Below are 13,431 nucleotides of genomic sequence, written 5' to 3' on the forward strand. Positions count from 1 at the left end.
TTCATGTATTGACAAATAAACATGTCATTATTAGGGGGTGGCACGTTTGTGTTGCTTTTGGTATACACGGTATTGTATTTAGCTATATTTGATATGTTATCTTCAACTGTAGAAAAATGTGCCTTTGCTTTTAACATTTAATTACAAAGAGCACTATACCATCATCATGAAGTTTGATAGCGAAATGCATCCCCATCAAACGCTTTTAATAAAAGATAACCTTTACATTGAAAATATTATGACACAAATGTTCTCTCACCACACTAAATGTTTAAGTACCAACATACGTCATTGAATAATATGTACCTACACAGAAAATGTTACGAACAAACGATAGATATGTCAATGTATACAAATTTAAGGACCCCTGTGTATTGAAAACATTTTGTTTCGGCATGACAATAAATAAATCATTTTCTGGGAATACCCATACCCTGTGGAACTTTTTAGGACAAAACCATAAAATTGAAATAGAAAAGTGATTAAAAAGTGATCTGAGAGTAAAATACCAGGGAGCCAGACCGGAAGTCGAACCCTCGGCCACCGGCTAACCTAATGAGTTTACTGGCCCAGTCCCACTACAGTTATGTTCAAAAATATATTAAGGGGTATTCTATATGTATGGAAAACTTCAGTGGAATTTTCTACTGTTAAAAAATATAATTAACCATGTGTTTTTTTAATTTTGTTTCGGTGTCTCTAAAATGTTATTATTATTATGTATTTGTATTGACTTTTCAGGATATTTGTCCCACAGCAAACAAAAACACTAGAGAATTCCACTTCAGTTTTTCGAACACTTTATCTCCCTTTAATATCTTTTTTGAAATAACTGTAACGCGATTGAGCCAGGGTGCTTCCGTTGACCAGTAAGCTCAGGTGGTTAGTGAGACTTATTTTAACACTCAGAACACTGTTGTTTGTTGTACCCCCGCAACGAAGTTAGGGAGTGTACTGGAATCAGCTTGTCCGTCCGTCCGTAGAAAAATATTGTCCGGACAATACCTGCTAAAGCAATGGGCCGATTTCAACGAAACCTTCCAGATATGATAAATACCACCTGAAGTTGTGAACGTAGGTATTATATTTTCATTCTGACTTTTCTTTTACGAAGGTATGGCCCTTTGTTGAAAACATCTTGAAACTTTTTGTCCGGGCATCTCCTTCTAATGTTTTGGATCGGTTTCAACGAAAGTTTCCAGATATATTAACTACTACCTGCAGTTGTGCATGTTTGTATTATTTTTTTATTCTGACCCTTTTTTTACAAAGTTATGGCCCTTTGTTTAAAAAAACCTTGTCCGGACAACTCCTCCAAAACCACGGAGCCAATTTCAACGAAAGTTTTCAGATATAATACCTACCACCTGATATTGTGCATTCAGGTATTATTTTTTTCATTCTCACCCGTTTTACGGAGTTATTGCCCTTTGTTGAAAAATGCTTGGCCGCACAATTTCTCCAAAACTCCTGAGCTAATTTCAATGAAAGTTTTCACATATGATGACTACCACCTGATGTTGTGTTTCCAGGTATATTTTTTTTCGACAATCTGTCCCCTTTTTTTGAGTATTGATCCTTTGTTGAAAAATACTTGTCCAGACAACTCCTCCAAGACTATGCGGCCAATTTCAACAAAAGTTTTCAGTTATGTTAACTACCCCCTGATGTTGTACATCTAGATTTTTTCCCAACCCTTCTTTTACTGAGTTATGGCCCTTTCTTTAAATATATATTTGTCCTGACAACTTCTCCTTATCACCTGGGCCTATTTCAAAGAAAGTTTACAGATATGATAACTGCCCCACTGACGTTGTACATCCGAGTTCATTCCAACCCTTTTAAAAGGCGTTATGGCCCTTTGTTGAATAAACCTTTGTCTGCCTCATTAACCACTGGGTCGATTTCAATTAAAGTTTACAGATAGGGCAATTACCCCCTGATGTCGTGCATTAGGCTAGTATGTTTTTCATTATGAACCTTTTTAAGGAGTTATGGCCCTTTGTTAAAAGAAATGGCCTGCAGTTTTATCCTTAACTACTAGTTACGATTTTAGCAAAACTGGTTCATCTGGGCTAACAAGATTTGGTATGTAAGTATGTTTTGGCATGGGGAGGGAGTACAAGAAGTATGTCAGTGACCTGTGTATTTAAATAAGTGTACAGCTTAGTCAATAAAGAAATCATAACTGGTGGAAGACTATGGATTGCTTTGCGATGCTTTCCCTTAGTAAGCCTTTAACTTACAGTTCTGGTTTATATAGTAGCGGGGGTATAAGTAAGCCTTTGACTTATAGTTCTAGTATATTTTGTTTTATTGCTATTTCATTCATAAACTTTCCACAAGGTAGGGTTTTGATTTCAGAAAATTACTTATCAAAGCTATAACCATGCCGGGAAAACTGTTTACAACACACAGATATTATTTCTGGCAAAGGAAGAGGGATCCTTAATATGGAGTTTGTCTATTAATGATATGGGTACATTAGCTATAAAGTATTTCTATATTTGTTAATTTCTTATCCAGACAAACATGTTGGGGATTGTCCGGCAGTTTACCTTCACGTCAAACCTACAGCGGATGTCAGTTATCGTTAGCGAATCTGGGAAAGGCAAGGACAAGTTAATGGTGTACTGTAAAGGAGCTCCGGAGATGATAATATCACTTTCCAAACCAGAATCGGGTAATATTTTTCTTCTTTAACATAACGTCTAGACTGCGACAGATAATAATTTGGTCGCTTGTGCTAAAAATGTATACTAGAGTAAAGTTGGTTACTTATTCAATATTGGACTAGCTCAGCGTTGGATTGGCCCGATATTGTTTTCATAAACGAATGTTGTATGGAAAGCCAACCTTTGAAATAATGCCTCGTGTCCTTGCAGCAGTAATGGTCATAGGACAACGTATTTACAGATGAAGGACCGCTCAAGGGACATGCAAGTTATAAGGTTAAGTTCACGAGGACTTATTAAGTCAGATAACGCTAATATAGCGCACGATCAAGAGTCAACATCTTGAAGTGAATAAGAAAGCCTTATAATGCAGGCAAAATCGAGGTGTTTGGACCTCTGAAACCGTAGATCCAAAATTGAACAGTTAACAAAATGTGATAGTTTATATTTTCCGTGTCTGCATTTTTTGTTTTGTTTTATATTTCAACTCTTAAGAAGTTTGCATTGCACCTAAAAACATTTTATAACACAAATATTTGGTGAATAAAGGTAAATATTTCGTTAATAGTTCCGCCAGATTTCCATGACATTTTGGAGAGCTACACTAAACATGGATTCCGTGTATTGGCATTAGGAGGAAAAGATTTGGAGGGTGAGGTCAGAGAAGACCAGGTCCAGAAAGTTCCCCGGTAAATAGTGCTTTTTGTCATTTTATAGACAAGGAAAAATCACGTGACCATCATAAAGAGGTTGTCAAGATGTACATCGATTTACCATTAAATATTTTGAAACAGGCTTTATAGGAGAAAAAAAACAAAATCAAAAACTCAATGAGGTATAGAACGTATGACATATGTGAAAACAGCTTGCAATATTGTACTAGCCTTTGTTATCTCTCTTATGTATTTTTATTTCCATATTCAGTTATTTCCTCTGTTTTGTAAGTTTTCTCCCATCTCCTGTGTTTGCCTTTAACTTTCATCTACTCTATTTATTACTGAATTTATAACTGTCGTTGTAGGAATACTGTTATTCATGTGTTGTAAGGCGCCTTAGAATAAGTTTGCAAATTTATTAGGGCGCCATGTAAATGTTGTATACTATTATATATTATATTGTCTATTTATTTTGTTCTCTCCTATCAGCATCTTCCTTTCAATAGGCTTGTTGATAATGTAACTTGGTTAGATATAATAAAACATAGATAGTTTTCACTATAGTCTCTGTTTGTTCCAGGCTGGATATGGAGAAAGACTTGAATTTCCTTGGTCTCCTGGTCATGGAAAACCGCCTTATGGAGGAGACAACCCCTGTTATTCACCAACTTAGAGATGCTGACATAAAGACAGTTATGGTTACAGGTAGGCAGATAAGATTGGCGAGAAATTGGCCGACAAAAATAGATCTGTTATAGAAGAAACAACATGATATGAAAATAATAACACTATAATAATATTTATATAACGCCTTTTATGGTTGGTTAGGGTATTGAATGTTAGGGTTAGTGAATGCCATATCCTAATATTTTGCAATATTTAAGAGCATTTAGCAGTATAACCCGATATATTCTATTCTGAGAAATCCAATGCATTAAAAATCAATTGTATATGGAAAAACAAAATTATCTTAATTTAGATAACTTTAACTCAATTTAAGCATTAACTTCTCTGTGAAATTATTTACATAAAATGTTGCTATATATTGGCTTTTCAGGATCTTGTTTAAATATTTACCGATAGACAGATATTGCAATAAATTAATAATTTCTTTTTCATTGCTTACCATTTAATATGTGAAATTTCTCTTACGTACTTTAAAGTAAAGCACTTTTAATATATGTATGGATGGCCGAATACATCCAATTTGTTAACTGGTCATGCAACTGTCAAAGCATACAGCTCAGTTTCTTTTCTCTGTATCTAGAATATATCTGTTATCCCCTAGCAATACTTCGGGCTTTATTTATTCAAACCTATCTTAAAGTTCATTATTTGCGTTTATACACCGACCGTGCACATATTTTCTCAAATATGTTACGTTAATGAAAGATACTTTTCACATGTATTATTGAGATTATTTAAGATGCTTTAGATACAATCGCCATTAAAAGAACAGGAGCTAGCTCCCTTTGCATTTATACTGTGTATATCTTGTTTCAAAAATATGTAAAAATATGCTTAGCTGTATTTTGCAGGGGAAATACTGCTATTTACAAATTTCTTATACTATGAATGTCTCTACCTTAGGTGACAATATTCTGACCGCTCTATCGGTTGCTGAGGAGTGTGGAATGGTTAACGAGACTGATAATGTTATCCTAGTACAGGGGCGTGAGCTAGCAAGTGACTCTGCTCCAGCATACCTGGAGTATACATATGCAAACAATGACAGGGTAAGAATCAATGTCTTAATTTGACAATTTAACATAGGTAAGTATAAGTATTAATTTTGAACTGTATTTGATACAGAGTTTACGTTAAAGTATCGTTACCACTGAGTTCTTGTTATTGGGTGTTTCCATTGCTTCCGTTGATGAAAGAAACATAACTCTTGCAATCCAAATCAAATTAAATATTTTAAACCCAAAATATGATACTGTAAGGCAGGATATTTCCGCGAGAACAATATTTTCATGATTTTGCGGGTCATTAACGTAATCGCGAAAGAGTAATTCAAAATATTCAACATCGGTGAGAGTGTGTCTAGGTCGCGAAATTATAGCCCGAGTGAATTTATCTTTTTAATTTTGAGTCAAAATCGCGAAAAAAATAGCCCGCGTAAATAACCCGATATGTGGTACTTAATGTTCGGATGCTTGAACCAATTAACTTAAAATGCTTCAGTTTTGAATATTCTGAATATATAGGCATCAGAACTGAAAGAGTCATATATTGGAATTGAAAATAATCACCATCAAAATCGTAAAAATATATCACATATGTGCTATTCATATAAAAGGGTTGCTTTTATATACAATTTTATGTATTTCAAAGGTTGATGCAATACCAAATTCAAAAGACAGAAATCTAAGGTTTGCTCTGGATGGGAAGACATGGGCTATAATTCGTCAGCACTTCCCTGATGTCCTCCCCAAAATTGTACTAAAGGGAGTCGTGTTTGCTAGGATGTCTCCAGAACAGAAAGCCCAGCTGATCGAATCTCTGCAAGACTTGGGGTAAACTGGATGATAATATCGATAGTTTTGATAGTCTTAACGCCAAATCATCATTATAAGATAATACAACAGGCCACAAGACACAGTTTATTGCCTGTTCAATAGGATTATATGACCTTAGCGCAAATTTTCTATTATAAAAATTAATATACATCTTTTTGTTGTATTTTGATTTATTACAAAATACATACATGAATAACATTACATCACAACATATAGCTACATATATACATTTGAACGCATCTGCAACCTTGCAACCAATACAAACATATACAACCTAGTATAGCTACATAATATGAAAAGGCAAAGCCTTACAAGATCGTAGCTTTTGTTGATCTCTGATATTTACTGATTCAGAATACAACTTTCAGAATGAGATAAGAAAAACTTTATTTAAAGTCGGCTAGTCGAGGAATATCAATAAAACACAAACTTTAATGAGATTAAGACCGACATACCAATAGGGAGACCGGGGCAAGTTCGGCCTTTTAAAAAAAATTAAAGTCCGTTCTAGGAAGTATGGCAGCACGTCCGTTTTTGAACATTATTGAACTTTTGCTGTCGGTAGATCGGATGGCCGAACGAGCCCCATTCGGGTAAGTTCGGCCCCCATTAGAATCGGCTTAATCATGACGTCATAAAACATGCAACGTCAGATTTTACCGCCAATTTTACGACTTTCTATGTGATAACTACATAGGCCGACCTTGCCACGGTATTATTGGTCGAACCTGTTCGGACCCAAATTGATAATTCAATAAATTCTTATCCTTACAGCAATATGGTAGTGAGTGATTGGCTTGGCTTTTATGTATTATCATTTGAAGCTAGCAGTGTGTTACACGTTTGACTGTAAAAAAAGTAGCAATTCCGTTTCATAAAGTTCGCATAACTAGAAGCGAGATCATGATTTTCTTTCTACCATATCAAAAGTAATTTTCTCCTGTTAAGTCATTTTACATTAGAGTTTTCCTCGCCATTTTATCGTTGAATGCCCAGCCAACTTAACTGCTAAGATCCTTGAAGTTGTAAATATCAGCTCAAAAACAAAAAATATCAGGGATGGCCAAACTTGCCCCGGTCTCCGTATGTAGATTTTTTTTATATCATTGATGATTGGTTAAAATGTATTCAAAATATAATTTTTGCATCAATGACGCCATTTTCTTCCAGTCAAAGCTAAATATGTGTTCTTGTGCGTAACGTATATGATGGGTTGGGTGGCGCAGTAGAAAATGCGCTCGTCTTCACCTAGATGGCCGGATTCTATCCCGGTCACCAGCCCGACCACGCGGGTTTTCTCCGGATACTCCAGCTACCTCCCATATTAAGAATTAAACCCTCTGCGTGCTTCCGTCAGGGCACAAAAAGAATGATTGAGATAAGCTGGGGGAAAACTGTTTGGTAATTGCTATAGAAAAAAAGTCCATATTACAGATTTAACGATTAGTCTAAGTAAATGTATAGAGATGTTAGTTAAAAAATGAAATTAAAAAAAGAAAACATGTTATAATTTGATGTAACGGAAATTGTCTTTATATCGATATGTAGTCTCAATTACTGTTCCATCCTGAAACACCGTATTGAACTTCAAATTGTGTAACTGTCACCGAGGTTTGACAGGTAATGATGCCAAATAAAATTACAGATTCTGCCTGTAACTAGTTATAAATCGGCACGCGTTGTGAAAAAGAAATACGTTGCTGAAATGGGATAAACATTTTTCATTCAGAACGTATATTATGTTTTATCTAGATAATATGAACTATATGAAGATATTCATGTATGGGTTGAAACACAATTGTCTTTGCTTCAAGGATACACTTCCTGTTTCCTCACTGGACGTCTACTTCCGGACGAAACAAATTAAATTTGTTACCATTAAAGAGCTTTACGGGCGCCTTACGCTCTGATTATATATATTTGTATATACACACCACACATACATAATACATCACGGAGCAGAGCATAACATACATCCATATAACATGCATAACCTACATGCATAGTATACCTACACAACATAAACATAACATAACATAACATATCTACTTCCAACATACATACATACTAAAACAGCTAAACATCACATCACACCACATTAGTATTTTTAGATTGATCCCACTATCTCTTGCAAAACTTTGATCTGACATGTTAGACCATGTTTTGACTTATGTATATGCCCATATCAGTAATGTATTTTTTGACACATCGTGGCTTCTTCCATTTAACCTTGTGACTTTTGTGACCTAATAATTGACCTCTGTTACCAGGTACTACGTGGGGATGTGTGGCGACGGAGCCAATGACTGTGGGGCCCTGAAGACGGCACACGCTGGCATTTCTCTGTCAGAGGCAGAGGCGTCAGTCGCATCACCTTTCACATCTAAAAAAGCAAATATTGAGTGTGTTCCTACACTAATCAGGTAAAACTGCCGATATCAGCTCAAGGAAAAACTCTTCATGTGCTTCATCCGTTTTCTCTTTGCTTGTTCCCTAAATACGTAAGAAAAATATTTTAAATGCTGTGAGGCATAGTTCTGCTAAGCATCACAATTACTTTTGTTTTCAAACAAACCTTATTGCCTATCATGAGTTGTGACGTCTGAAATGATATTATAAGGACTTTTATAAATATTTTCTGTCTACATTTGCACTCAAATAATGCGTCAACATCCTCGCGATATAAAATAGAATGCACGAGTTTTATTGATGGCATTCCTCGTTTACCACATTAAATTATGTTACAACAATATGCCCTCAACTTGTTTAAGAAATACCGACTTCTTATAGTTCAAAAATTCAATTATGTTCTATCGTGCTTTTTGTGTGCAGCTTTATCATTAATTTTATTTTATTCATTAACCAATGTCTAAATTACAGTCATTAAAATAATTTTGTGTTTTTTATTGCTGAGGTTCCTTTCAAATTTGATGCATGTCACATCAACCCTTAAATGCATGGCCGAACATATACCATTTCAGGGAAGGAAGAGCAGCCTTGGTAACGTCATTCGGTCTATTCAAGTTTATGGCATGCTACAGTCTCACTGAATTCACTTCCGTGTGCATTCTGTACTGGGTAAACACTTTTTGCTGATGATTTCAAATATTTCTCCTTTGCGATGTAGACAGAAATTTCAACCTGGTAATACGTTTTTTGAAGTTTAGGACGAGGGTCTCAGTGTGCATCACACAGATGAGATTGATTATTCTCCTTGCGAAAACATTATGGTGAACCCAACATACTATCATCATATGCGTATGGAATCTGACAAAATTGATGACCATGAGTCATTCGTATAATAATACGTGTGACCTGTATTTTATTAGCAAAAAAAGGAATGCAATCATGATGTGTAAGAAAATTTGCATTCTCATTTAAATATTTAATGGGTATCTCCATTTACATTTAATATCTATGATAATTTCCAATGCATTTTTTTGGTCATTTAAAAGCAAATACTGTATACGGGGTTGTTTTTGCAGTAATGAAGTGAACTGATTTAATTTGACAGAAAATTTTCATGATATGCTTATCTACCAATCTCAAATATGCAAATTCAATCATGCATGTTTTTGTATTAACAAACGCACAAGAAAATAGCAAATTGGCAAAAGCTAACCTATAGATTGATGGTTGCCATCAGATATAACCGATGATACCATTCTTATGTCATTAGATTCTTCTATGTCAAGTTTATAAACTTTCTCGATATTATAAAAACAAAACTTTAGCTTATGAAATCCATTCTTACATTATAACTGATAATTGATATAGTCCATGATATAGTCCATCATATGCAGGTATGTTGGAAAGGGAAATTCTACCCGAGGGTGTAGACTTCGGGTCAGAACCGTGGCTTTGCCCAGAGCCAAAATTTTCTCCACTCGATATGCAGAGGCTGGAGAATATTTTGTCTTAAATGACTAGATAAATATAACAGGCAAGACTTATGTATGAGCCATGTTTGGTTATACAGGATAGGTAATGTACGTATTTATTGTCTTTCAGGTGTCACAAAACATGTCAGATTTTGAGTACCTTTATGTGGATATGTTTTTATTGGCCACTTTGGCTGTGACATGTAAGTATATTTTGGTATCATAAAAAAGTCAGAAAACAGTTTCCTCATGTTATACCTGCTGTCGAATTTCGCTAAACAGCGAATAGTCCTAAAAGCTAATACTGTGTATGATTTAGCAAAGACATTGAAAACCACCATTCCATGAATACCTTTAACACTGCAACGTGTTTTAAAGATTTTAAAATAACTTATTTCGTTTAGTATGTATTACAAACATTTAGGTAATAAACTTACAATAATGAACGCAAATCATGAAGATGCAGAAACTAGCGTATATATGGTCTACATAATTATCCTGTCTGCATAACTATCCTGTCTACATAATTATCCAGGGCTCAGTTTTATTGCTTTTGCATACCCTCTCGAATGAACGCAAAAATTATGCATGTATATTTCTCAAAATATATATAAATAACATTAATTGATTTAAAAGTTTATGTTAAAACGTTTACTAAATAATCTTGTTATTACATTACAAAACGCAAAAAGTTAATCTATATGATAACTCTAAAGTATTACATTTACAGTTACTCAATGTAGATAGGGAATATCTGTACTCCGTTGAATATAATTTATATTTCATATTTGTTTGGCAGATTGTTTCATTATTTATTATAAGTATTCTGCACCATTTTTGAAATGCGGGTTTTCTCCGGGTGCTCCGGTTTCAGTTCCTCTCCCCGTCAGTAAGAGAGTGATACATATAAACTGGAAAAAAATCATAATTGTTGTACAAAAGATAGTTTATATCCTAATCATAGATACTAAGAGAAATACTGATTTCGCTACTATTTGATGTTTACAGTTGGGAGGACGTCTGGATACGATTACCTGGTGAAAAAGCCCCCTATCATTAACTTGTTCAGCGTTGGTCCCGTGCTCTCGTTACTGGCGCTAGTGGGTGTCCAGATATGTTTCCAGGTCTTCTGTTTCCTCCACGTTTCTAAACAGGACTGGTACGTATTTCTGCATATGAACTGTTCCCTTAATCATTGTTGTCTCGCCGCGACGAAGTAGCGGAAGCGAGACTAAGGTGTTGCTTTTCCGGCGACGGCGCCGGCGGCGTCAACATAATTTGTTTGCGTTTGAATTAGTTTCACTGATAGTATAAGTGCTAGACCAATCAAACTAAGACCATATGTGCATCTTAGATTGTACATCTTAACCAATGCATCAAATGCTGGATGCAGCCTACCTTTCATGGTCCATTGACTTTGTCAGCATCTCCTAATTCTGCAGGCCATCAGAGAGACGGGGAGTGTGATCACCCATTCCGCCCCATAGTGGATGTTAAAATTAGGTCATAAAGATTAACATTCATATTAATATCCTCTAAGGGGCGGAATGGGTAAACATCCATTTTAATCACAAACTCGTTTTGATTCAAGTATATTTTTGTGTACGTCCCGTCCCGTTTTATAACACAGCTTTTTCAATGGAAATCCGTTTTTAAATATCCTATTTCAAAGTTATGATTTATCATTACTGCTACAGTTCCCGAAGTTCCTGTTCTATCTGTTTAACAAGTACTCTTCTTATTTATGTTCAGTCTATATATAAAGTGTAGTTAATTTGTTTTGCTAATGTAACTATATACCAAGTAATTAAATTCTGTGTAACATGCAGTTTGTTGCCGTTCTAAATTAAGCATTACATAAATGTTGTGACGGAGCAATTAGTTTAAGTGTGCCTTGTAGTTTTAAGACAAATTACATCCGTGTGCAAGATATTCTATGTTATTTAAATGATGGGAGACGAATAATACACATTAAATTGCACTTTTAAAATTTGGTAATGTATACAGTATGTGAAATACATCGTATTGCACCATACAGATGTCTGTACCTTCATGAACCTATCTTTGATGCATGGGGTAATAAACTACTGTTGAAACAGAAAGGTGTTTGTGTGTAATACCATTTGATTATGTATAGATTATAAAAATAGGGGAGTACAGGTTACTTTCAAAATTATAATGAAGCTACAATGTATAAGGGAACAAAGAGAAAAGACGGTAAAAGAGTTAACGAATGAATGAAAGATTGGAGTGAGTGAAATGATGTTTAACCCTTTCACCTCTATGTAACTTTAGTAAACTCCTACCATACATTGATCTAGACGAGTGGTGAAAAGGGTTAAGTATGTTGAAATTAACGTTTTATGTTTTATATTTAAATTCTTACAACGGTATATTATGTCAGGAAGCTAATGTTTTTTTCATCCGATCCAAGCCACCTAGTGCTATAGTGGACTTTTGATAGCGAGGAGCTGTAGTAATTGTGAACGAGGGGATGGTAAACACATAAATAGGCCTGATATAAAATCAAATCAATAATAAAAATATTAAGTATTGATAACATGACGTTCAGTAAATTGTAAGAAGAAATATCTAAGTATGTAAGAATGTATGTAAGCTGTGTCTTGTGCTGTGTTATGTATATGTATTACTTTATTGAGAAAATGAATAAAAACGTGAGGGAAAAAAAAGAAAGGACGTAGGTACGTTAACTTATTCGGGATTGGATATTTGATTAGGATTTTTTTTCCTTGAAGAGCACAGATGATAGGATTCATTTCATTGCAATTTAACAACCTAGATACGATAGAATAAACAGGAAATTGGGAAAAATGTAAATACGAAACCTTCAGTATAAATTGGAGTATATTGAAATCAGTAAGTATAGTGATCCCTTCGCCAATATATCGATATTGTTGTAAAAATAAAGGTTGTGACCCACCTTGCACAGTTCAAACAGGTGTGTGTGTTTTATTGTTTTAATTCAATCCGAAATAGTAAACAATGTTTCTGTTCTCCCAGAAAAAAAAATGTGTTATTTCTGAATCTGAAAAAGCCACTTGGCCTGAAACATATGGAAAGTAATGCAATTTTCTTGTCTAGTTCAGATGGTTAATAAAAAGAAATGCTATATATAGCATGTTTTAAGAAAATAAGTTTTTCAGTTATGTTTAACTATACATATATCAATGGGGTGTTTCTCACAGTAAAACAAGTAACGTTTTGTTACACCACTATTACCGTGAAAATAAGTCAGGTGTGTTCGGTGTAATTAAACTTGTATATTCCATATACCAACTAGATTTATGCACCGTTACTTGGCAGTTGTGACGCCTAGTGTCAGATAAAAACAATTATCATTCATTTACCGTGTACAAAACAATTAAATTAGCGCACCAGGGTTGTAATTTTATTCGTTAGCCGTAAGCAATTAAATAATGATTCGCCATTTACAAGCCACGCTTAAGCTACACATGTTATTGTATGTGTGTCCGCAAACCGATTCAAAAGTCATGTATTGTATACTCGATCGTTTAGTGTACCATTAAATTGGAAATGTTTCGAAATGTATTACCTAATTAACTGGAAAGGTCACTTTATACATTGTTATACAAAAGTTTATGTCTGTGTCAGAAGTTCTGTAACGAACAAATAATGACGTCTTGAAATACAGTCGTCACCAGTTAAAATACATACA

General features: G+C 34.6%; 1 protein-coding gene across 1 annotated transcript in view; it reads left to right on the plus strand.

The window, feature by feature from the left end:
- Positions 1–13,431, plus strand: part of LOC110462937 (probable cation-transporting ATPase 13A3) — a 38,590-nt gene that overhangs the window by 17,057 nt on the left and 8,102 nt on the right. Inside the window, exons 18-26 of the mRNA XM_021517187.1 lie at positions 2,527–2,683; positions 3,244–3,364; positions 3,912–4,036; positions 4,922–5,067; positions 5,669–5,850; positions 8,124–8,276; positions 8,835–8,931; positions 9,865–9,937; positions 10,743–10,893. Coding sequence (XP_021372862.1) covers positions 2,527–2,683; positions 3,244–3,364; positions 3,912–4,036; positions 4,922–5,067; positions 5,669–5,850; positions 8,124–8,276; positions 8,835–8,931; positions 9,865–9,937; positions 10,743–10,893 — 1,205 coding nt within the window. The remainder of the gene's footprint in view (positions 1–2,526; positions 2,684–3,243; positions 3,365–3,911; positions 4,037–4,921; positions 5,068–5,668; positions 5,851–8,123; positions 8,277–8,834; positions 8,932–9,864; positions 9,938–10,742; positions 10,894–13,431) is intronic.

This window comes from Mizuhopecten yessoensis, unplaced genomic scaffold (assembly GCF_002113885.1).
Source record: "Mizuhopecten yessoensis strain PY_sf001 unplaced genomic scaffold, ASM211388v2 scaffold10847, whole genome shotgun sequence".
Taxonomy (NCBI): Eukaryota; Metazoa; Mollusca; class Bivalvia; order Pectinida; family Pectinidae; genus Mizuhopecten; species Mizuhopecten yessoensis.